Source organism: Cetorhinus maximus, chromosome 25 (assembly GCF_964194155.1).
Source record: "Cetorhinus maximus chromosome 25, sCetMax3.hap1.1, whole genome shotgun sequence".
Lineage (NCBI taxonomy): Eukaryota > Metazoa > Chordata > Chondrichthyes > Lamniformes > Cetorhinidae > Cetorhinus > Cetorhinus maximus.
The window spans coordinates 11248245-11272766 of record NC_135903.1 but is presented as its reverse complement, the minus strand read 5'-3'; the positions used below and the strand labels follow the sequence as shown (position 1 = coordinate 11272766).

Below are 24522 nucleotides of genomic sequence, written 5' to 3'. Positions count from 1 at the left end.
TGTTGGCAGGAAGGTGGTGGGCTAGTCACCTGTCATATTTTACATGGCTTGCCCCCCTCCCACCCACCCACACCCTACCGAAAACCTGCCCAGCGGGGGCTGGTAAAATCCAGCCCTGTGTGTTTGTATGAGTAAATGAGCATGTGGAGCACAAGGTCAGGTTAGCAATCCCCGCTGCCTTACAATGACTGAGAGGCTGAAAGTGCTGCCCTCTTTCTCCTGGTTTTCCTCCCTTGCTCCTTTTCCTGTTGTCCTTGACGGATGAGGAAACATATATCCCACGATGGGCTCTCCAGACTATTACCACACATTGCTAGGGGAGCCTTTGGTTCAATTTGTAACATTTCTGAAATTCTGTGAAAATCTGGTCCCTCCCTCTCTCTCCTCAATGTAAACTAGCTTTATTCCATGTACACAGTCCCGTCACTCAATCCTGACATGTTGGATAATGTCAAATTATGGTGCAGAGGAGATAGGGCAAGACCACAAGAGATTTGGACAAGGGGGGTCCCTTGGTATCATTTGATCTCATCCTTCTTCAGGCTTTTTCATTTCAGTGTTTAACTGGTAGACGGAGATGCAGTTTGTGAAACATTCACAAACCCCTCATGGTGCCAGGAGCAGATTGCTGCCAGCCAGCAGGCCTCTGCTCTGCAATACAGGAGCTGCCAGTATAAGCAAGTGGAACTGTCTCCCCATGTTAAAGCGGAAGAAAGGAGGAAATTGTATTTATAAAGCACCTTTCACCACCTCAAGGGCGCCCCTAAACTGGAGCCAAGGTTGTAATGTTAATTTGCACACAGCATGGCCCCTCTAAACAGACATAATAATGACCACATCATCTGTTTTCGTTTTCGTGATATTGGTTGTGGGATAAATATTAGCCAGAACACTGGGGAACTCTCTCCTGCTTGTTAATGTTGAAATTGTGTTGCAGCAGAATACATGCTTTAAGCTGGTAATTCAGCACAGCTGCCCCCAGTCGGGGAAGGATTAGGCAATCACAGTGAGAGTATATAAACCAGTTCATTCTGAGCATCTGGGAGGAACTGGGACTTTGTTGTCTTGAAAATAATCCTGATTTAAGGCACAGGCTAGTTCAGACTCATTCTTCCTCAACATAAAATTATTATGTTCTTAACACTGAAATATGGGACTTTTCATATCCATCCAAAGGGGCAGACAATGCCTTGGCTTAACATCACATCCAAGAGGTGGCACCTCTGACAATGCATCACTCCCTCGCTTCTACACTGGGAGAATCAGCCTAGATTTTGTACCTGTGTCTCTGGAGTGGAGAACGCTACTCACGGAGTCACAGCTGACTCCTGCTAAAACTAACAACATTTATTGCCCACATTTTCAAGAGCCTATAATACTGTCAGCTCCTCAAATGCTAAGCGGCCATTTGCAGGATGGAAGACAGCAGAGGAAAACTCTGTTACCCACTGCCTTCCCACTCTCTTCCCTGTAATGTGACAGCACCTTCTGCTGAGTCTAGTGCCTGGGTTTGCTGGTGTTTCTAGACTGCTCTCTTCACGTGACTAGATAAATTCCCAGCACCAGTAAGAACGCTACAATAACTACACGAATGTTGGCTTTTTCATTCTGCCCATTCCCTAATATCAGGGGAAGATCCGCGTTTTTAAGTTAAAAAAATTTTTAAATTTTAAACCCTCCCTATTTTTGTAACCTTCTCCAATCCCACAACTGCCTGAGTTCTCTGTGCTCCCCCAATTCTGGCCTCGAGCATCCAGGGTTTCCATCATTCCACCGCTGGTGGTTGTGCCGTCAGCTGCCTGGGCCCTAAGCTCTGGAATTCCCTCCCTAAGTATCTCCATCTCTCTATCTTAAGAGGCTCCTTAAAACCAACTTCTTTGACCAAGCTTTGGTCACCTCTCCTTACGTCTCATACTGCTATAACAACCCTATGAAGCACCGTGGGACATGTTATTCCATTAAAGGTGCTATATAAATGCAAGTTCTGCTGAATGACATAAAAAGATGTGAAAACTGATCTGCTGTGGTCGGAGGTGTGGTCCAGGTGGCCCTACTTCGATCAAGGAATATGGATTTTTGGGACTCAGCTTCTGGAGGAATCCCAGAACAGCTCATGAGATGGTCAAGGAGGGCACTGTCTAAACCAGCTGACAACGAGTGGGTAATTGACCCCAGTCCTTACCCTGGAAAACAACAAGATCCAGTTTAGGAGAACGCAACTGAGGAAAGAGGCAGATTCTCAAGAGTAAATGAAATAACACTGAGATGGAACAAGTCAGTACCATTGCTGATTTACATTTGAGAATCTTACCAAATAAGGTCAGCTGTGTCTTAACTCTAATCACTGGTACGGATTTAGATCAAGCGGTTTTCAACAACAAATTACTGCGTTTAAAGCTTACACTGAGATTGGTACATAACCTGGAGTAAGACTCAGACGGAAATCTAATTGAGGGACCCGGATGGCATCCTAGGAGCCTGAAACTTGAGGATGATGCAACCCAAACCTCAACACTCAGACAGAGCTTCAGGTTAAGGTTCACGGTGTCAACCATGGCTCAGTGGGTAGCACTCCCACCAGACTCACCAGTCATGGGTTCAAACCCCATTCCCCCAACTTGAGCACAAAAATCTAGTACTGAGGGAGTGCTGCACTGTCGGAAGAGCAGTTCTGAGGGAGCTATGCATCACTGAAGAGGCCATTTTTTGGCTAGATGTTAAATGAGGCCTTGTCTGCCCTCTTTAGGCAGATGTAAAATATCCTGTAGCCGCTATTTTGAAGAACAAGGGAGTTCTGTCTGGAGTCTAATATTTATCCCTCAATCAACATCATTACCACATTGCTGTTTGTGGGAGCTTGCTGTGTGCAACAGTGACTACACTTCAAAAATGCTTCCTTGGCTATAAAGAGACTTAGGATGTCCTGAGTTTGTGAATGGCGCTATATGAACGTGGGCTCTCTTCTTCTTAGTGCCTCTATGATGCCCCATCCTCTGGTGGTTGGATGCTATAACAACCCTGTGAAGCACTGTGGGACATGTTATTCCATTAAAGGCGCTATATAAATGCAAGTTCTTGCTGAAGACCTAAAAAGATGTGAAAACTGATCTGCTGTGGTCAGAGGGCTGGTCTGCATGTCAGAGGGGACTATGAAGGCTGAATATATTTGGTAGCATCATTTCTAATGAATTTATCATCAGATGTAAGCTGTGCTGTTGGCTATTTATTAAAGGAAGGAATTCAAAATATTCACAACAAATATACATTCCTCTAAGACACAAAAACCCAACAGGAAAGTTGATTCAACCATGGCTAACAAAAAAAGTTAAAGATCGCATTAAATCAAAAGAAGTGGCTTATAAGGTCATCAGAAAAAGTGGTAAACCCAAGGATTGACAGCAATTTAGAGTCCAGCAAAGGATGACCAAGAAACTGATGAAAAGAGAATATGAATGCAAGCTAGTGAATAACAAAGGTGGACTGTAAAAGCTTCTTTAGGTCCATGAAAAGGAAAAGATTAGCGATGACAAATGTGGGTTCATTACAGGTGGAGGAGTAGAATTTATAATGGAGAATAGGGAAATGGCAGAGAAACTAAACAATTACTTTGCGTCTGTCTTCATGGAGGAAGATACAGAAAATCTCCCAGAGATACTTGGGAACCAAGGGACTTGTGAAAATAAGGAACTGAAAGCAATGAGTGTTAATAAAGAGGCAGTAATCGAAAAATTAATTGGATTGAAGGTTGATAAATCCCCTGGACCAGAACCAGATGAGCTACGTCCCAGAGTATTGAAGGAGGTGGCTATAGAGATAGTGGATGCATTGGTGGTCATCTTTCAAAATTCTAGAGATTCTGGAAAGGTTCCTGCAGACTGGAAAGTAGCAAATGTAACCCCACTATTTAAGAAGGGAAGAAGAGAGAAAACAGAACTACAAACCTGTTAGTTTAGCGTCAATAGTGGGGAAAATGTTAGAATCCATTATAAAGGACATGATAGCTGGACACTTAGAAAATAATGATATGATTGGGCAGAGTCAACATAGATTTATGAAAGGGAAATCATGTTTGACAAACCTGTTGGAATTTTTTGAGGGTGTTGCCTGTAGCATAGATAAAGGAGAACCAGTGGATGTGGTTTATTTGGATTTTCAGAGGCTTTTGATAAGGTCCCAAACAGGAGGCTAGTAAACAAAATTAGAGCACATGGAATTGGGGGTAACATATTATGGATTGAGAATTGGTCAACAGTCAGAAAACAGAGACAGGAATAAATGGGTCATTCTCAGGGTGGCAAGCTGTTACTAGTGGGGTACCACAAGGATCAGTGCTGGGGCCACAGCTATTCACAATCTATATAAACGATTTCAATGTGGGGCCAAATGTAATATTTCCAAATTTGCTGATGACACAAAACCAAGGTGGGAATGTGAGTAGCGAGGAGGATGCAAGGAGGCTTCAAGCAGACTTGGACAGGCTAAGTGAATGGGCAAGAACATGGCAGATGGAATATAATGTGAATGAGTGTGAACTTTGTATCCACTTTGGTTGGAAAAACCAAAAGGCAAGAGTATTTTTTAAATGGTGAGAGGTTGGGACGTGTTGATGTCCAAAGGGACCTGGGTGTCCTTGCTCACGAGTCACTAAAAGTTAGCTGGCAGGTGCAACAAGCAATTAGGAAAACAAATGATATGTTGGCTTCATCACAAGGGGATTTGAGTACAGGAACAAAGATGTCTTACTGCAATTGTATAGAGCCTTGGCGAGACTGTATCTGGAGTATTGTGCACAATTTTGGTCTCCTTACTTAAGGAAGGATATACTTGCCATAGAAGGAGCGCAGCAAAGGTTCACTATGCTAATTCCAGAGATGGCAGGATTGCTTTTTTAAGGAGAGATTGAGGAAACCAAGCCTGAATTCTCTAGAGTTTTGAAGAATGAAAGATAATCTCATTGGAACGTTAAAATTCTTTCAGGGCCTGACAGGGTAGATGTGGATAGGATGTTTCCCCTGGCTGGTGAATCTAGAACCGGGGGCACAGTCTCAGAATAAGTGGTAGGCCACTTAAGACGGAGGTGAGGAGGAATTTCTTCGCTCAGAAGGTGGTGAATCTTTGGAATTCTCTACCCGAGGGCTGTGGAAACTCAATCATTGGCTTTCTGTCTTAAACATGCTCAAAGATTTCAGGATACTAATGACATCAAGGGATATGGGGATAATGGGGAAAAATGGCGCAGAGGTAGATGATCAGCCATGATCTGTTTGAATGACAGTGAAGGGTTTACAGGCTGAATTATTTATGGCTCTTATTTCCTACGTTCTACATTTATTTGACCTCAGGTAAATGGCCAATCTTCAAAGAATTATACAGCAGAGAGAGTGAGGCTATTCAGTCTATCATGCCTGTGCCAACCAGAGTTATCCAATTAGTCTCACTCCTCCTACCCATAGCCTTGCAGATTTTAAAAACTATCCAATTCCCTTTCGAATGTAATTATTGAATCTGCTTCCACTGTCCTTCCAGATCGCGATGTCAAAAAAATTCTCCTGATTGCCCCTTTGGATCTTTTACCAATTATCAAACTGTGTTTTTTTGCTTACTGACCCTCCTGCCAGAGGAAACAAATTTTTCTGTATTTACCCTATCAAAACCTTTGATAATTTTGAACATCTCTATTTGATTCCCCACCTTAACCTTCATTGCTCCAAGGAGAACAATCCCTTCTCTGGTCAAAAACATTCAAGCTACTCAACTTTCTCCAGTATCTCTGCTTCCATGACCTTCCCATCATTCCTCACCAACCCAGAAGTAAAGTTTGACTAACAGCATGCTAGTGTCACTGAAGTCAACCCAATACACAAAGATATATTGCATCATTCCTCAGCTAAATATAATCATCCTCCAACTCTATGACTCATTAACTCAACGGGGACTGATAATAAGTAAAGCAGACTGCCTGAAAATGAAGATTTTCCCCTTGGCATTTATAGACAGTAAAAGATAACTACATCTAACACCAGGTTTAGCAGCCTCAAGCTCGTTTTGATTGAAAACCTGTCTTGACACTGTTCAGTGATTTCAGATCACAACCTCCACTCCTATGTTCTCAGACAGCAGGTGCTGCTAATGGTTCTGCTATTGCCATTTACACCTCCTCTGCACCTACCCTTTGTTTCCCACTTCTTCACCCCCTTTTTCCCTTGCTGCGTCATCCATTTCATCATTAAAAGGTCTCCCGACTTCCATCCCAACACAAACCTTTCCTTGTGTTCTTTCCTACCTCACCATCCCCATTTTATGCCTCTTACCTGCTCATAGTGTTTTCAATCTCCAACTTCACCTAGTTGGAATGAAAGGTCATCAACATGAAATGGTAACTGTTTCTCTCCCCTCGACCACTGCCTGATCGTTTCCAACATTGTGTGTTTTTTTTTAATTCTTTCATGAGATGTGGGAATCGCAGCAAAGCTAAAAGTTGCTGCCCATCCCTAATTGCCCTTGAACTGAGTAGCTTGTTAGGTCATTTCAGAGGGCAGTTAAAAATCAACCACATTGCTGTGGGTCAGCAGTCACATGTACACCAGACTGGGTAAGGACAGCAGATTTCCTTCCCTAAAAGGACATTAGTGAACCAGATAGGTTTTTAGGACAATCAATGATAATTTCATGGTCACCATTACCGAGATTAGCTTTATATTCCAGATTTATTAACTGAATTCAAATTCCAAAAGCTGCCGTGGTGGGATTTGAACTTTGAACTCATGTCCCCAGAGCCAGGACCTCTGGATTACCAGATATGCACTACACCACCATCTCCCCTTTTATTTCAGATTTCCAGCATCTGGAGCATTGTTTTTGTTAATGATTTTTTGCTGGTACTTTCTCCCCTGACCTCATCCCCACTCATCCCAAGGGAGTTAAACTCCTCCTGGGCAGCAGGTCCTGTGTGAGAGCCAGCAGGCAATCCAACCATTGAAACCATCACTGCCAAGGCTAGTCAGTCTACAGCCAAAGATACCTTGCATCTCCCAGATGGATGGGGGCAGGAAGAGGGGGAGATAATTGGAAGACAAAAATCAAGAGCAAAAGCCCCCCAGTGACAAATTCTTAGCCAATCTCTGATCCGCCATTGACTCCTGAACAAAGATTAGAGTGCTCCTCAATCTCTAAACTCGCAGCTAAGGAATTGGCCAGTGGATGAGGTATGATGTGTAGTTGACTGCTGACCACCCCTAGAGGCATCGTCATATGACCCTTCTACCTATATTTGCTGCTCCCCCACCCACACCTTTGCCATTAGTCACCTGACATGTTCATCTTCCTAATGTCCCATCTTCCCACAGCCAAATGGAAAACAAATTGCCTTTGTTATGCAATTGAAAGATTCTTGACTGTCAAACAACCTTTTCCCCTTCTTTCAAATTTTTTTTTAATGAAGAACAAACAATAGTAGTCAACAAAAATGGGAAAAGATTTAAAGGAAAAACACCCCAACGCTGTTCCTCCAGTCCAGAAGATCAATTTTTAATGATCAGAGCAATCCTGATCAGGAGAGTTGGCAACCCCTCCTGCTATATCTATGGAACTGAACACCAGGGTGAATTGTGCCTTAAGGGGAGTAGAGAAAAATGCAAAAATATTTTAAAAAGTAATCAATCAGACAAGGCTGACTTTATCCCAAGCAGTTTCTCTTTGTTCTGGGATGCATTTTAGCTCACCTGCAAATCACAGCCCATGAATAATTAGTCTGGTCTTCACTGGCGTCACTTAAGAGATTCTGCAATGAATTAATTAGTACTCGGGAGAGGAATGTCAATTATTTTGTTTGCGGGCAGAAGAAGTTGGTTAGACACAGCAACTCAGGCTTGGCAAGGCATTGACGCCTTCAGCAGAATAGGGGAGAAAACTGATGAGGGAATTAAAGAGAATGGGGCTATATTCAGGATAGGAAGATGTTACTGCTAAAGCAAAATGCTGGAAATCTGAAATAGAGAAAGAAAATGCTCAAAATCAGCAGGTCAGACAGAATCTGTGGAGAAAGAAAGAGAGTTAATGTTTCAGATCAACGACTTTTGTCAGAATTCTGTTTCTCCCCTACGGATGCTGCCTGACCTGCTGAGTATTTTGAACATTTTCTACTTTTATAGGAAGATGTCAGTCCCAGATCTGATGAAAGGTTCTCAGTTGATGCTGACTGATTTACTGGACAATTCCAACGTTTTATTTCTGTTGTGTGCAATAAAGAAATGTTGTTTCCCCAACAAGCTGAAATCTTTTAATACAGAATTGTGACAACGACAATGATTAAGAATGATTTTAATGCCTTGCGTAACTTTGCACATGGTACTGAGAGAAAGGGGGAGGGAGACAGAGACATAGCGAGAGAGAAAAAGAGATAGAGATAGATAGAGAGAGAGAGAGGAGAGAGAGAGAAAGAATAAAATTAGAGACAAAGATTAATAGAAAGAGAAAGAGGCAATGAGAGATAGATAGAGAGAGATGGAATAAAATTAGAGACAAAGGTAGATTAATAGAAAGAGAAAGAAGAATTGGAGAGAGAGAGAGAGAGAGAGAGAGAGAGAAAAACAGACATGCACAGGCAGAGAGACAATGAGACAGACCGACACGAGGGGAGAGACAGACAGATACACAGCAAGAAAAAGAACACTTGACAAAAATGCAAAAAGAAGAAAACATTTAAAATCAATCATTTATAATGAAGCGGATTTAATTGCTCCTTAAAATCAATTTCTTGCAGTCACCCAGCATTGTAGAGATGTACACCTTCGCGTTCTGCACTAGCAAGCTGTCACGCCTATAGAATCTCCATTTATATTGTGAACAAAGCTTTGGGGCACCCAAGCAGTAATTGAAATTCCATTAATCTAATGCAGCAAAGTCCAATACAAAAAAAAATCAAAACCTCATCTAACATGGTACCTGGTAACGATAACCTTTGGATGAACTCTTCCTTTTAGTGTAGATCCAGTTATGGTTCTGTCATTAGTCAGTGCAGTGGACAGCCAGGAGGCAGATTAGTGACACCGGGCCTGTGATTTTTTGCCAATCTTCCCTCTTATTTAAGGGGGGAGGTGGGGGTGGTGGTGGGGTTGTAATTTACACAATCTATTTACCATTCCGCAACCTAGTAAGGTTCTTCTGTCATTACATGTAAAAGGGTTTTGTCTATGAAAAAAATAAAAGGGACCCTCAACGCAGAGGCGTGGGTGACTTGCAATCAGAAATGTGACTAATGTGTCTCAGTTTCCAAGTATTCATTGCACTCTCTCCACAATGTGAGACGAAGTCACGGCCATAGGGGAGGGGAGGGGAGGGGAGGGAGGGTGGAAGAGGGTCTTCAGGGAATTGCATGAACTTTTGAACCAGTGTTGAACATCCTGAGCCCAAGCTGCTGTGAGTTTAATACGGCCTGGATTGAATCTATTAGCATGGGGAGGGGAGGTTGGTGAGAATAGCGCTCCAAAGCTAATTTTGCACCGACTGCATACTTGGATAGACAGTTTGTAGTTTTAACTATGCATTGAATCCCTGGCTGGTTTGTGACTTACTACTGATGTGCCATTTGAGATGCTTTTGTTCTACATGCAACACTGATGAAATCTCTTCAGAAATTAAGACAGCACTAGAGATGAACAGTTGAAATAATAATGCACAAATAAAGGCAATTTTAAACATGCCATTGTGGGAGTGATTAAGAAGGCAATTGTAGCATTTGAAAAGATGTCTAGTATCACTTCCTCAGGCTCCGTACTGTGGAAGCTAGTTTGTACCACTTGTCCAACAATCTATTATGTATGAGAAGCTGTGCATGATTGGCAAGGTTACACATGCACAGGATGTAACATTTCACAGTAGTCAGACATAAATAATTTCCCGATATTCATTAATAGACCAATATGCACATTGTCACAAGAGAATCATGGAAACATATGCCCATTCGGCCCATCGTACCTATGCTGGCTCCTTGAAAGAACTGGCCAATCAATCTCACTCCCTTACTCTCCCTAGTGATAGCGTAGAGCGGTGTGAGAGAGTCTAAATGGAATACACTGCCTGCACAAATACAGACCCAAAAAGTGAATTAGGAAAATTAAGCTCCAATTAGAGATTCTAGTAAAATGGCTTATCCAACAACAAATTACACTTGTATAGTGCCTTTAATAAAGTAAAACGTCCCAAGGCACTTCATAAGACCATTATCAGAGAGAATTTGACACTGACCACATGAGAAAACATTAGGATATGTTGCTGAAAGCTTGGTTAAAGAGGTAAGTTTAAATAAGCATTTTAAATAAGCATCTTAAAGGAGGAGGAGAGTGTTTGAAAGAGAGAGGGGGGGAGAGAGAGAGGGGGGAGAGAGGGAGGGGGAGAGAGAGAGAGAGAGAGAGAGAGAGAGAGAGAGGGTGGGGGGGAAAGAGAGAGAGAGAGGGAGGAGGGGGAAGAGAAAGAGAGAGGTTTAAGGTGGGCATTCCAGAGCTTAGTTCCTAGGCAGCTAAAGGAACAACGGCCAACTGGTACAGCAATGAAAATCAGATGTGTGTCTATGTTAATATATATATTTATTATAAATAGAAAAAACAGGCTGACAATTTTAGCTCCTTTGACAGATAAACCTCAAGCTTGCAGCTCCTGACCATTGATGCCATAAAATAACAACATTACACTATATCCAAAACATCTAAAATACCATTCAATGTCAATTTTAACCTTCTAAAAATTAAAGCTGCACTAAAACCACTCAATTTGGCAAAGCAAAAGTAACACGCAAAATAAACGCTGAAAACTGGAATACACAAGATTTTCAGTATGCAGCAAAATGTTCAAGTTTAAACAATTGAATAAAGCACTGCATTCATGAAGTTGTATTGAACAGGTTACTTGCAAAATTCCATGTATTTATAACAATGATTGGTACCTTGTTTAAATAAGTGCATATATCAACATTCCTTGGAGGTGTCAGCTGTGGCTCAGTTCATAGCACCCTCGCCCTTGAATCAGAGGGTTGTGGGTTCATGTCCCACTCCCGGAAACCAAGAACTGTGATTGTACTCGAAAAGAGTTGCAATCTGTGACTGTTGATAACTCGAAAGAGTATCAACATTCCTGGAGGTGTCAGCTGTGGCTCAGTTCATAGCACCCTCGCCTTTGAGTCAGAGGGTTGTGGGTTCATGTCCCACTCCCGGAAACCAAGAACTGTGATTGTACTCGAAAGAGTTGCAATCTGTGACTGTTGATAACTCGAAAGAGTTATCAACATTCCTTCATTGTCACTGGGTCAAAATCCTGGAACTCCCTTACTAACAGCACTGGGGTGTACCTACACCGCATGGACCGTAGTGGTTCAAGAAGGTTGCTCACCTCCACCTTCTCAAGGGCGATTAGGGATGGGCAATAAATGCTGGCCGTGCCAGCCCACATCGGTGAAAAAGTTTTTAAAAAGTCCACAAATTAGCAAACCCGAGATTTCCAACAATCAGAAAGACATGGACAGGTACATGGGAACACCATCATGTCCAAATTTCCCTCCAAGTCACTCATCAACCCAAGGAAATATATTGGCTGTTCCTTTACAGCTGCTGGGTCAAAATCCTAGAACACCTGACCCACAGCACAGTGAGTCCACATACGCCACAGAGGCAGCAACAGTTCAAGAAGGTGGCTCACTACAACCTTCTAAACATACGACCATATGAACATGGAGCAAGTGTAGGCCATTCGGCCCCTCGAGCCTGCTCCACCATTTAATGAGATGATGGATGATCTGATAGTAATCTCAAATCTGCATCCTGCCTACACCCGATAATCTATCACCCCTTTGCTTACCAAGAAGCTGTCCACCTCTGCCTTAAAAATTATTCAACAGCCTTTTCAGGAAGAGAGTTCCAAGGAACAATGACCCTCAAAAAAATTACACTTCATCCCCATTTTAAACAGCAACCCCTAGTTCTAGATTCTCCCACGAGAGGAAACATCATCTCCACATACACCCTGTCAAGACCTCTCAGGGTCTTACATGTTTCAATCAAGGGCAACCAGCGAATAGGGAATAAATGTTACCCTTGCCAAGGATGCCCACATCCCGTAAGTGAATTTTTTTTGGAAAGTATATTTACATGTTCAATCTTATTTCAGAACTTGCTGTGGTCATGCCTTCTAATAATTCTACCAGCTGACAGGATCTAGAGTCAATAATTATTGTTTATTAGTTTAAATTATGTTCTATTAGAGTGCAATTATACAGCACTCTTTGCATTGCTGCACAGTAGGTTTGTCTTAACAGCAGTACACATCGTGCAACATAACTGCAAGCTCATCACTGTCAATCCACAATTCATTGTGGAGACAGGTGGTAATCACACACTGGAAAACTGTCCCAAGGTGGTCCACAGACTCAGACAAAAGCTGGCCGAGCTAACAGAGGAAACATTACAAGAGGTGACAATAAATGAACAAACTTACATGAATATCGTGCCTTTCACGGGATGTCTTAAAGCACTTTACAGCAAAATGGTTTTTTTTAAGGCTTAGTAACTTGTTGTTACGCAAGAAAATGCGACAGCCAATTTATGCACAGCAAGGTCCCACAAACAGATAAATGTGGATTGAGATGGAGACAAATGACCAGATAATTTGTTTTAGGAGTCATTGGTTGAGGGGTAAGTATTGGCCAGGACACCAGGAAGAACTCCCCTGCTCTTCTTTGAATTAGCATTAAGGGGTATTTTACGTAAACCTGAGGGGGTAATTGGGACTTGTGTGTAATGGTCACTATGACAGTGCAGCACCCCCTCAGTACTGGCACTGAGAGTGTCTGCCTAGATTAGGCGGGAGATTGTACAGCCGGGCTTGTGATTCCTCACATTCCAAGCTCTCAATCTTTGCTTTGCATCCTGCTCTGGATCATTTAGGAAGCATGGCTTGATTGGAACAAAAGCAGCTCTCCATAGGGAGTGATTAGGAGAAAAATGTGGAAAAGAAGTGGCCTTTGCCAATGGGGAACGGTTGCAGTGGTCTTGGGTCTGCAGGCCATCCACACTTGCTGCAAATACATGGAAAGGAATATAGCAGGGTCAGAAACAGCTGGCTGAAGGCCACTGAAATGTGATTCAAAGTGCTTATTCCCTGAAGAGGGAATCACTTCCAAAACAATTTATTCACGCTTATTACTCATCCTAAAAGTTGTACATTGCTCATTGATCCAGCTTAATAATTAGACAGTGCAATTATATATTAAAATATGGGTAAAAAAGGGCCATGGGTCATTGTTAAGATGTTTCTCAGAGCAGAGAAATCATGATGTAGTAAGGAACGCCACTATTTATTTTTTCCTCTTTAATAATCTGGCTGTTTGTTACTTTTTCTTTCCCCCAAAAAAGTACAAACAAAAAAATTTAATAATGTACTTTTTCCTTCCACCTCTGTTTCCTTTAAAAAAATACCTCATTCATTTCCCAATAAATCTTTTAGATTGGCCTCCAAGGATTACATCGGGTTTCTTTGGAAGTTAATTTCTCCCCCCTCTCAGTACCATAAAATTAAACCAATTAATTTCAGTTTAAAGGCAAAATGGGAAAAAAAAAGTGACCTTGTTTTAACCCTTTGTACACCACACCGACACCAGCTCAGGGACACCCGCACTTTGCAGTTTTAAACTGTTTTGAGAAGATTCTATCTGCACTGCAGCTAACTACTGATGCAGTAAAACAGTGGAGAGGTTTGGGGACACATTCTACAAAAGCACATGACTGTTGAAAAGATAAAACTGCCATGGCCACCAGCAATAGAAGGGCATCGTTGTAATCTTAACAAGGGCTAATTATCCATCAGAATTCCCAACCTAGCCCTTCCCGACAGAAGGTGCTGGGTCATGCTGCTGGTCACTCATTTCTAGAGACCTTCCTTCACTTTGAACGTGTGGCCTTGTCTTCATGTGCCAGGCAAGACAGAGAAGTTTGCATTCACATATCTGCGCCATCACTAACGCTGCCTATTTCCACCTCTATATCATTATTCAACTCTGCTATGTCTGAGTTCATCTTCTGCTAAAAGCCTCAGTACCTCTAGCCTCAACGATTTCAACACACTCCTGGCCAACCTCCCATATTTCACCCTCATTAAAACTGGAATCCATCCAACCTCTGCTGCCCTTGTAAATACCATCACCCCCGTGCTCACTGGCCCATGCTTCCAGTTAAGCAACACCTCAATTTTTAAATTCTCACCCTTGTTTTCAAATCCCTCCATGGCTTCTCCCCCTCCATAACTCTAATCTGCACCAGACCCTACAGCCCTCTGAGATCCCTGCCCTCCTCGTGTATCCCCAATTTTAATCACTCAACCATTGGTGGCCATGTCTTCAGCTGCCTCGGATCCAAGCTCTGGAGCTTCCTCCCTAAACCTCATTACCACATTTCCTCCTTTAAGGCATTCCTTAAAACCTAACCCTTTGACCAAGCTTTTAGTCGCCTGCCCAAAAACCATTTGCTGCATCTTGGTGTCAAATTTTGTTTGATAGTGTAGGTTTAAAACTTAAACTACTAACCTCTCGGTAACCCATCTCTTCACAAGAGTTGTAAAACCTCATTAAAAATGCATGTACACAAACAGGGCTCCAGGCTTCCTGGCACTCAGCTCACAAAAATCTCTAAATAAAACTAAAACCAGGTTTCACCTTTCTTAACACCCAAATACAAAATATAAATTAAACTTAAAGCTATATATTGTTCCTAACAGTTTCTCTGAAGCACTTTGGGGTGTTTTAGTACTTTAACAGTGCTTTATAAACACAAGTTATGGGAATGGGAGGCAAAGTGGTAATGTTACTGGACTAGTAATCCAGGAGGCCCAAACTAATGTCCGGAAACATGAGTTCAAATCCCATCAAGGCAACTGGGAAATCTAAATTCCATGAATTAATAAATTGGGAAGAAAATGCTAGTCTCATTAATTATGATCTTGCAACTACCAGATTGGTGTAAAAAGTCCATCTGGTTCACTAATGTCCAGGGGAGAGGGGGTGGTGGTGGAGGAAGGAAGATGGAAGGGCATCTGCCATCCATACCTGGTCTGGCCTATAGTTGACCCCAGATCCACAGCAATGAAGTTGACTCTTAATTGAACCTAACAAGCCACTCAGTTCACTACAAAAAATTCATTGGTGTGGTGTGGTGTGTGTGTGTACCTACACCACATGGCAGATATCAGCGACAAGGTTCAACACTGCCTTCAATGTGCTAGCGCGGCCTTCGACCGCATGAGGAAGAGAGTACTTCTACTTGAAGATCAGGACCTCAAACCCGGCACCAACCTCATGGTCTACAACGTAGTATTGATACCCGCCCTCCTATATGGCTCAGAGGCATGGACTATGTACAACAGGCACCTCAAAACTCTGGAGAAATACCACCAGCGCTGTGTCTGCAGGATCCTGCAAATCCATTGGCAGGATAACAGGATATACGCACCAACGTCAGTGTTCCTGCTCAGGCCAACATCCCCAACGTCGCAGCATTGACCACACTCGATTAGCTCCGCTGGGCGGGACACATCGTCCGCATGCCTGACACGAGAGTCCCGAAACAAGTGCTCTACTTGGACCTTCGACACTGCAAGCGAGTCCCAGGAGAGCAGAGGAAATGCTTCAAGGACACCCTCAAAGCCTCCTTGAAAAAGTGCAACATCCCAACCGACATCTGGGAATTCCTGGCCCAAGACCACCCGAAGTGGAGGGAAAGCATCCGGGGAGTAGCTGAACACCTCGAGTCTCATCGCCAAGGGCTTAGCTAAAGCCAAGCGTTGACAGCGAAAGGAGCGCGTGGCAACCCGGGCACCCCACCCACCCGTTCCCCCTACCACCATCTGCCCCACCTGTGACTGAGACTGTAGGTTGTGCATTGGACTCTTCTGTCGCCTGAGAACTCATTTTTAGTGTGGAAGCAAGTCATCCTCGATCCCAAGGGACAGCCTAAGAAGAAGACACCACCTAGACCAAAGTGGCTCAAGAAGGCAGATCGCTACCACCTTCTGAAGGACAATTAGGGATGGGCTGGATGAGGTTACGAAGGGAGGAGGGGCAAGGCTATAGAGGGATTTGAAAGCATGGATGAGAATTTAACATTTTAAAATCGGTGGAGGGTGTATTTCAGTGAGCAAGGGGCAGGTGACGGATGAATGGGACTAAGTGCGAGTTAGTGTACACAAAGTGTTTTGGATGACATCAGATTATTGGAGGTTAGAAGGTGGGGGCAGCTAACCTCAGCAAAGGCCATCCGTTAAACATGATACAACACTGGTATGGATGGATCATAACAATTCTAGGCAGTACAATCAGACAATTGCATTTACACCTCAGTGTTTTTACAATTTTCAAATGCTGTTTGTTGAATTTGCATGTGATAGTTAATCTAAGTTTGGCATAAACCTCTCAGCAAACCTCAGCATTTTAGGAGATTGGACTGCAGCACAAAGTAATTAAGCTTAATTTATTGGTTAAGTTTATTCTTACAGCTCTTTGAGTTTCTGTCAGTATTAAGACAGCTATAATCTGTCTGTCCTACCTATAACAATAAACATTTTGCAAAGTGGCTCTCACCTCCACAGTCATTACTCCCTTTAATGAACAACACAGTGAAACAAAAAGCATTATCTCTGCCAGTATGCAGGCCACACTCTGCACTAAAGGTGCCTTGGAGTTGTAGCAAGGCAGATGAATCTTACTGAAACTTAAAAGATTTTGCGTATTTCTGTCTCTTCTTGTGAATTTGTGCTAGTTAAGGTGAGGAATGATAGGCCTGGGGGATGGAACACTTTCTTCTTTGATGTCTCCTGGTATTGTCAACACAAAGCACTCCCACTTGAGTAATGTTGTAGTCAGAAGCAGAGCATAGCTCCCTCTAACCTCAAAATCTGCTTCAGTCCTAATCTCAGAAGAGCCCCTTGTGGCATCTGCACCCTCGCCCACCACCCCTGCACACCTGCCATCCTGTGGCCTGTCTGAATAAGATCTCAGTTAAGGGCCTCTTCTGCACAGTGAGATTCTGTGATTCTGAGAGTCAGAAGGTTCCAGGTTCATGGATTTGAGCACAAAAAAAATTGAGGCTGGCACTACCAGTGCAGTGCTGAGGGAGAGCTGCACTGTTGGCATTGCTGCCTTTCAAATGAAACATTAAACTGAGGAAAGAAAACCTGTCCTCTCAGGTTTTCATAAAAGATCTCATGGCAATATTTCAAAGAACAGCAGGGGAGATCGTCCAGGCCAATATTTATCCCTTAGTCAACATCACTAAAACAGATGATCTGGTGATTATCAAATAGCTGTTTGTGGTTGTGAAACGCTTTTAGCTATCCAGTGGTCATGAAAGGCACTATTTAAATGCAAGTTTTTTTAAAGCACTCAGTAGGAGGGAAAATGTGGTGTGCAGCACTAGAAAAAAACCTTGCATTACCATAGCACCTTTCACAATATCAGGATGTCTCAAAAAGCTTTACAAAGAGCCAGTCATTATGGTAATGTAGGAAATGCAACAGCAAGATCCCACAAGCAGCAATGTGATAATGATCAGATGTTGCTTGAGAAATAAATATTGGCTAGGACATCAGAGAGAACTGCCCTGTTCTTTGAACAGTGCCATGTGATCCATTACATCCACCTGAGGGTGCAGACACTTAACACTATTTGGCCCAAGCCAATTTTACTCAGAGTTCTTATAGCCAACAGATATGGTGCACACCCATCACAGTCTGTGCTTTGTCAAGGGTGTCAGCTTTGGCTCAGTGCTAACACTCCCACCTCAGTGTCAGAAGGTCATATGTTCAAGCCCCACTTGAGATTTCAGCACATAATCCCGGCTGACACTGTCAGAGGTCCCACCTTTCCATTGAGACAAAACTGAAACCTCATCTGGCCTCTCAGGTTGATGTAAAAGATCCCATAGCAATTTTGGCCCGGTCGATATTTATCACTCATAAAAATAGCACAAAAAACTCATTATCGGGTCAGTCATCTCATTGCTGGAAGCTTGCTGTGCACAAACTGGCTGCTGTATTTCCCTACATCACATTACGCAAAAGCACTTTAAAGGAAAGGATTTGCAAGTTTCTGTCATCCAATAAAGGCCCAGAGGTTCCCAAGTAAACAGGTTTTCAGAAACTCAGTTGAATTCCGATAGGCTATGGGGTTAATTAGCACAAAAACTTTGCAGTGTCATACCAAAGGGCAACTTGAAGATCTGTACACCGACTGAGGCAACAACTGCTATCCAATCATAGGACATAGGCTCTTATAGCTCAGGAGGAGTCCATTTGGCCCATTTTCCCTGTGCCGGCTCTTTGAAACAGTTATTCAATTAGTTCCACTCCCCTGCTCTTTCTCCATAGAGATGTCATTTTTTTCCATTTCAAGTATTTATCTAATTCGAAATGATTCCACCTTCCTTTCAGGCAGCTTGTCCCACCAGATCATAAAGACTTGCTGCATAGACAAACATGGAGAAATTGTTATCTGCCCCCACCCTGGTCACAGGGCGAGTCCTTAAATGACCTACACAAATCAAACCAGCTTTACTTTTCTGCCCCATGTACAGATTTCTTTGGGGGAAAATGTATAAAGAATCAAATAAATAACTGAGATCTTTCAGTCAGTCTTCCCGGACGAGGCGTGCAAGTGTTTTGCATCGAACTCACCCAGTTTTCACACCACCTACCACCTCATGTAATGCCACAGAACCATGTCACAGAGCAGCAATGAGAACTCTCAGTACACTGCATGCACTAATTCTTGTGTTCAAAACCATTTTCCCTTGTTTAATTAGCTTCAGCACCAAGGATTTTTTAAAAACTCTTTATTTAAAAGCCCCAAGGGTGAACTATGAGGACAGTTTCTTAAAAGTTAATTTCTAATTAAATGTCACATTTTGTAGATTAAGGTAATTATGTTTGAACTTTGTCATTACTTCATTTTTTTTCCAGTATTAATTTTAGGTGATCATTTCAGATGCCACCTTTTTCCCTCTCTCTCCAGTATTCAATTTACAAAAATGAGTAAATCCACCATTTAAACAGATGGGGCTGCTGAATCCAAGTGAATTGGGGGTCATTAATTAGAAAAGGTGGCTATTAGAATACTTCAAATATGAGTTTTACATTTAACACTATTCCTGTGACCTTGAGCAACAGCAGAAGTATATCCTCAGCACTGAAAACCTGCTCTCCTGCTCTCTTATGCACTGTCTCTTACCCTAGCTCAATTGTGGAGTCCTTACATCCTATTAGGTCATGGTATTATGGGTTTACAAAACAAAGGTGGGTAGATGAAGTTAAAATACAGATCAGCCATGAATGGGGGACAGTCTCGAGAAGCTGAATGGCCTCCTCCAGTTTCGAGGCAGACTATAACTGGCCAATCTCAAATTAATGCCTTGGGTCATACACATTCACAACAACCATTTGAGGTCACCTGGATGACAGATGTGGGAAATGCAAATGTAATGTCGGTGCTGTTGAAAGGGATTTTGCTCGATATTTGGTGTTTGCATATCTGGTTTCCTATTGCATTTGGAAAAGGCATTCTCTCTCGCATTCTCTCTCTCTCTTTAGGACTTGCTTGTCAAACAATAACCCTGGCCAAGAGCATGAGCATATTATTTGTCATAAGCCTCCACAATTACCTGAAGTTGTTCCTTGATCCAGGTTCAGTGCCATCAACCTCATCTCATCCCTTTGTGTTTCCCCCATTCCACCATGACGAAGACTCCGCACTCACTCAACATCGGCTGCAACAGCAGCAACACTTCCAACAATGAAATTCTTTTACATAGAGAGACTAGAGATATTGCAGTTGTTTTCCTTAGAGTGGAGATGGTTAAAGGAAGATTCAATAGCAGGGTTCAAAATTATGAATAGTTAGGGAGAAATTGTTTCCACTGGCTGGAAGATTTGTAACCAGAGACCACCAAATGTAAGATAGTTGTCAAAAAACCGAGAGGCTGTTTCCCCTGGATGGTGAGTCTAGAACTAGGGGTCATAGTCTCAGCAAGCGGTCAATCATTTGGGACTCAGGTTAAGGGAAAATTCTTCACTCAGAGGGTTGAAAATCTTTGCAGACAACTGTGGACTGTCAGTCATTGTGTACATTTAGGATGGAGATTGATCGACTTTTTGACATTGAGGGAATCAATGAATCTGCGGATAAGGCAGGAAAGTGAAGTTGAATTAGAAGTTCAGCCAAGATTTTATTGAATGGCAAAGCAAGTTCGAGGAGCTGTACAGCTTACTCCTATTTCTTATCTTGTGTTCTTAAGACAAGGCTATAAGAAGCAAAGACAGATGTAACCTTAACACACCTTTAAAAAAAGGACTTCAGAGACAATCTCAGAAAATTATTGGAACTAAAAGCTGACAAGTCCCCAGCTCCTGATGGACTTTATCCTAGGGTCTTAAAAAAGTGGCTGCTGAGATGGTAGATGCGTTGGTTTTCCAAAATTCCCTACATTTTGGAAAGATCCCATCAGATTGGAAAATAACAAATGTGACTCCTCTATTCAAGAAAGGAACGAAACAGAAAGCATGAAACTACAGGCCAGTTAGCTTAACATCTGGCCTAGAGAAAATTGCTGCAATCTATTATTAAGGATGTTCTAGCGGGACATTTGGAACATCTCAATGCAATCAAACAGAGTCAACATGGTTTTGTGAAAGGGAAATCATGTTTGACGAATTTATTGGAGTTCTCTGAGGAAGTAACAAGCAACATGGCTAAAGGGGAACCTGTGGATGTGTTGTACTTAGATTTCCAGTAGGCATTTGACAAGGTGCCACAACAAAAGGTTACTACGCAAAATAAGGGCTCATGGTGTAGGGGGTAACATATTAGCAATGACAGAGAATTGGTTAGCCAACAGGAAGCAGAGAAGAGGGATAAATGGGTCTTTTTCAAGATGTGACAAGTGGAATGCCACATGGATCAGTGCTGGGGCCTCAAATGTTTATAATTTGTATCAATGACTTGGATGAAGGGACCGAATGTATGATGGCTAAATTTGCTGATCACACAAAGATAGATAGGAAAGTAAATTGTGAAGAGGACATGAGTTTGCAAAGGGACACAGATAGGTTAAGTAAGTGGGAAAAATAATTTGGCAGATGGAATATAATGTGGGAAAATGTGAACTCATCCATTTTGGCAGGAAGAATAGAAAAATAGTATATTATTTAAATGGAGAGAGATTGCAGAACTCTGAGATACAGAGGGATCTGGGTGTCCTGGTACATGAATCAGGAAAAGTTAGTATGCAGACACAGCAAGTGATTAGGAAAGCAAATGGAATATTGTTGTTTACTACAAGGGGAATGGAGTATAAGAGTGGGAATGTTTTGCCACAGTTGTAAAAGGTGTTGGTGAGACCACATCTAGAGTACTGTGTACAGTCTTGGTCTCCTTATTTAAGGAAGGATGTAAATGCATTAGAAGCTGTTCAGAGAAAGGTCACTCGACTGATGCTTGAGAGAAAAGGTTAGACAGGCTGGGCTGTATCCATTAGAGTTTGAAAGAATGAGAGGTGATCTTATTGAAACATGTCAGATCCTGAGGGGACTTGACAGGGTGGATGCTGAAAGGATGTTTCCCCTTGTGGGAGAGACTAGAGCGAGGGGACACAGTTTAAAAATAAGGGATCTCCCTCATTAAGGGAGATTAGAAGAATTTTTTCCTCTCAAAGGGTCGTGAATCTTTGGAACCCTCTTCCCCCAGAGAGCAGTGGAGGCAGGGTCACTGAATATTTTTAAGGCAGAGGTAGATAGATTTGACTAACAAGGGAGTCAAAGGTTATCGGGGGTAGGTGGAATGTGGAGTTGAGGCCACAATCAGATCAGCCATGATCCTATCAAATGGCAGAATAGGCTTGAGGGGCCGAATGACCATCTCCTGCTTCTAATTCGTATGTTTGCATAGGAGGACAACTACAACTCACATAAACTGGGCTCATGTTCTTTTTACTCCTAGGTCAATTTTTACACTATAGGAATGCTGGCAACTGCAGACACAAGTCTGCTTTGATTGGCTGGGCCCTCTTAGCATAAACAAGCCCAGGCTTCAGGAAGCTAGACCAACCCAGACTGACTGAAGTGCCAAATGTACAATTGCACTGTTGGGGTAAGGCAGTCCCAGCTCCTAATGAACATGGGGAAAACTAACCCCCTTATGTTTAGTCTCTGGATAGAAAGAGACCAGTTTCCCAGACCCAGTATAAAGTAGGGAGGGAAAAGAACCATTATGCGAGAGAGAGAGAGAGAGATGGAAACATTTACGTCACTTTCCTGGAATTGCACATAATTGATAAATAGTCATTCTTTGCTATTTCTCAGATCAAGTCACGTTTTCCAAACTAATATTGAGAGCAAACAGCAATTTAGTTATTTGGAGACAAATGAATGGTGCCCAGTGTTAGAAAAAGGACCAGACCTGGCCATTAAGGCAGATTATCAATCGATTATTCTATTCCCCTCCCTGCAAAACAATTCAGGTCCAAGGATATCCCATTGCTTAATTTCCACTCCCTTCTCCTGCCTCGTGGAGGTGACACGTCACAGCTTTCCTGGAACCAGTCCAGAAAGCTTCAGAGTTGCTGCTATCTCTCCATGCCCCTCCCGTTAACAAAGATAAACATCCCTTAACTCTGCTGCTGACAGCTAGTTTCTTATCAGGCTCCTGGTAGATCAGCATCAAACAGCACACAAGGTCGAGACCGGACGGCCAGATTCACATACTGATGTGAGGACAGAGAGAAAAGAAATTATACATACCTTCATCCTGGTTATCGGAGGCCACTGAAATACTGTCCGAGAGCCCTGATGGAACATGGCTCAAACTCTGGCTATCATCAGAACTGTCCTCATGTCTTGATCCCAAGTAGGAGTCACCAGATTCTCCTGTCCGACAAAAAGAGGAACAAAAAAAAGAGTGAATTAAAAACTTTACACTGAACAAGTTGAGAGATTCAAATAACAAACAGAATAAATCTCAACAATTGGGTTTCTCGAACTTGGTTTTCATGAGTAATTGCAGAGCAGTTTGGGGTGTTATTATTAACAGTTACCAGCCGGGGAGTGTCATATTTTTAAAAACCGCCAGGAATTTGAATGATCTCAAATCAACTGCATTTGTCCCATTTGTTGCAATCTTTTAATTTACAGAATGAGTAGGCAAGTTTGAAACAGTTTTAAAGGCCAAATTGAAACGCACAGTTATTGAAGCAGTGATGGCTTAGAGCAGCATTTCTGTTAAAGTGAATTCAGCTACCTCACTTTAGCCTGTGATGGCCTGTGTGTTATAATTTGCATGCATTATTTTTTTTTTTAAATGCCAGCATCAATATAAAAAGGATGTTACTGCAATCTTCCTTCTGGCTCAGAAGGCTTGCAGTTCAAGCTTTACTCCAGGATTTCAGTACTGTAAAACACTTGGTTTCCTGGGCAGTAGAGATAAAATATTAAATCAAGATCCCCATCTGCCAGTTTAGGGGTATCTCAATGTTATTATCAGTGTTTTGCCCTATACTCTCACTTCAATCAGCACCAGAAACAGATTTAAATGGTCAATTAATTTCTCTGATCGTGGGACCTTGCTGTGCAAAAGTTGATTTGTCAAATTCATTTGAAAAACAATGGTTACTGTATCACTGAAAAAACTCAACTGGCAGCGATGGCCTTCAAGACTTGGAAGATGTACAAGGTGCTAATAAATTCCAATTCTTAAAGCAAACTAGACAACAAATATACTTATTCCATCATCTGTTTAAAGTTGTCACAGCTTGTGAATCTCAAGTAGGAAGTAAGTGTCTCTCTGAACCCTGTGTATCCGAAAACAATCCTCTCTTTCCCCCTTCCCATGTACAGTAACAACAACTTGCATTTATATAGCACCTTTAGAATAGTAAAGCATCCTAAGGTGCTTCACAGGAATTTTAATACAGAAAATTTGACACCAAGGCACACAAGGAGACATTAGGACAAATGAACAAAAGCATCCTTCACTGGGCAGGGAGGAATTCTACAGCTTAGGGCCAGGACAGCCAAAGGCACAGCCACTAAGGTGCAGCAATAAAATATGATGTGCAATCGGTCAGAATTGGGGGAGTGCAGAGATCTCGGATGGCTGTAGAACTGGAGAAGGTTACTGAAATAGGGAGGGCAAGGCCATGAAGAGATTTGAAAACAAGGATGAAAATTTTAAAATTCCAGGCATTGCCAGACAAGAAGCCAAATGTAGGTCAGCGAACACAGGGGTGATTGGTGAACAGGATTTGTTGCGAATTCGGATACAATCATAAGCATAACACCCAAAAAATGTCAGGGAGCCACAAGAATCTGCTCTGACCAGTAAAACCGGTCTCAGACAGAAGCACTCTTGCTCTTTCAGTCAGGAGGTCATGAGATCAAGTCCCATTCCAGCACAAATCAAAAGAGCTGCATTGCTGGAGGTTCTAACTGTTGACGAGAAATGAA

General features: G+C 42.4%; 1 protein-coding gene across 3 annotated transcripts in view; it reads right to left on the bottom strand.

The window, feature by feature from the left end:
* The window catches only part of skap1 (src kinase associated phosphoprotein 1), a 338408-nt gene that overhangs the window by 239686 nt on the left and 74200 nt on the right, over window positions 1-24522 (bottom strand). For all 3 annotated transcript variants that reach the window (XM_078529454.1, XM_078529453.1, XM_078529455.1), the window contains one exon: window positions 22822-22947. In XM_078529454.1, the coding sequence (XP_078385580.1) occupies window positions 22822-22947 (126 nt within the window). The remainder of the gene's footprint in view (window positions 1-22821; window positions 22948-24522) is intronic.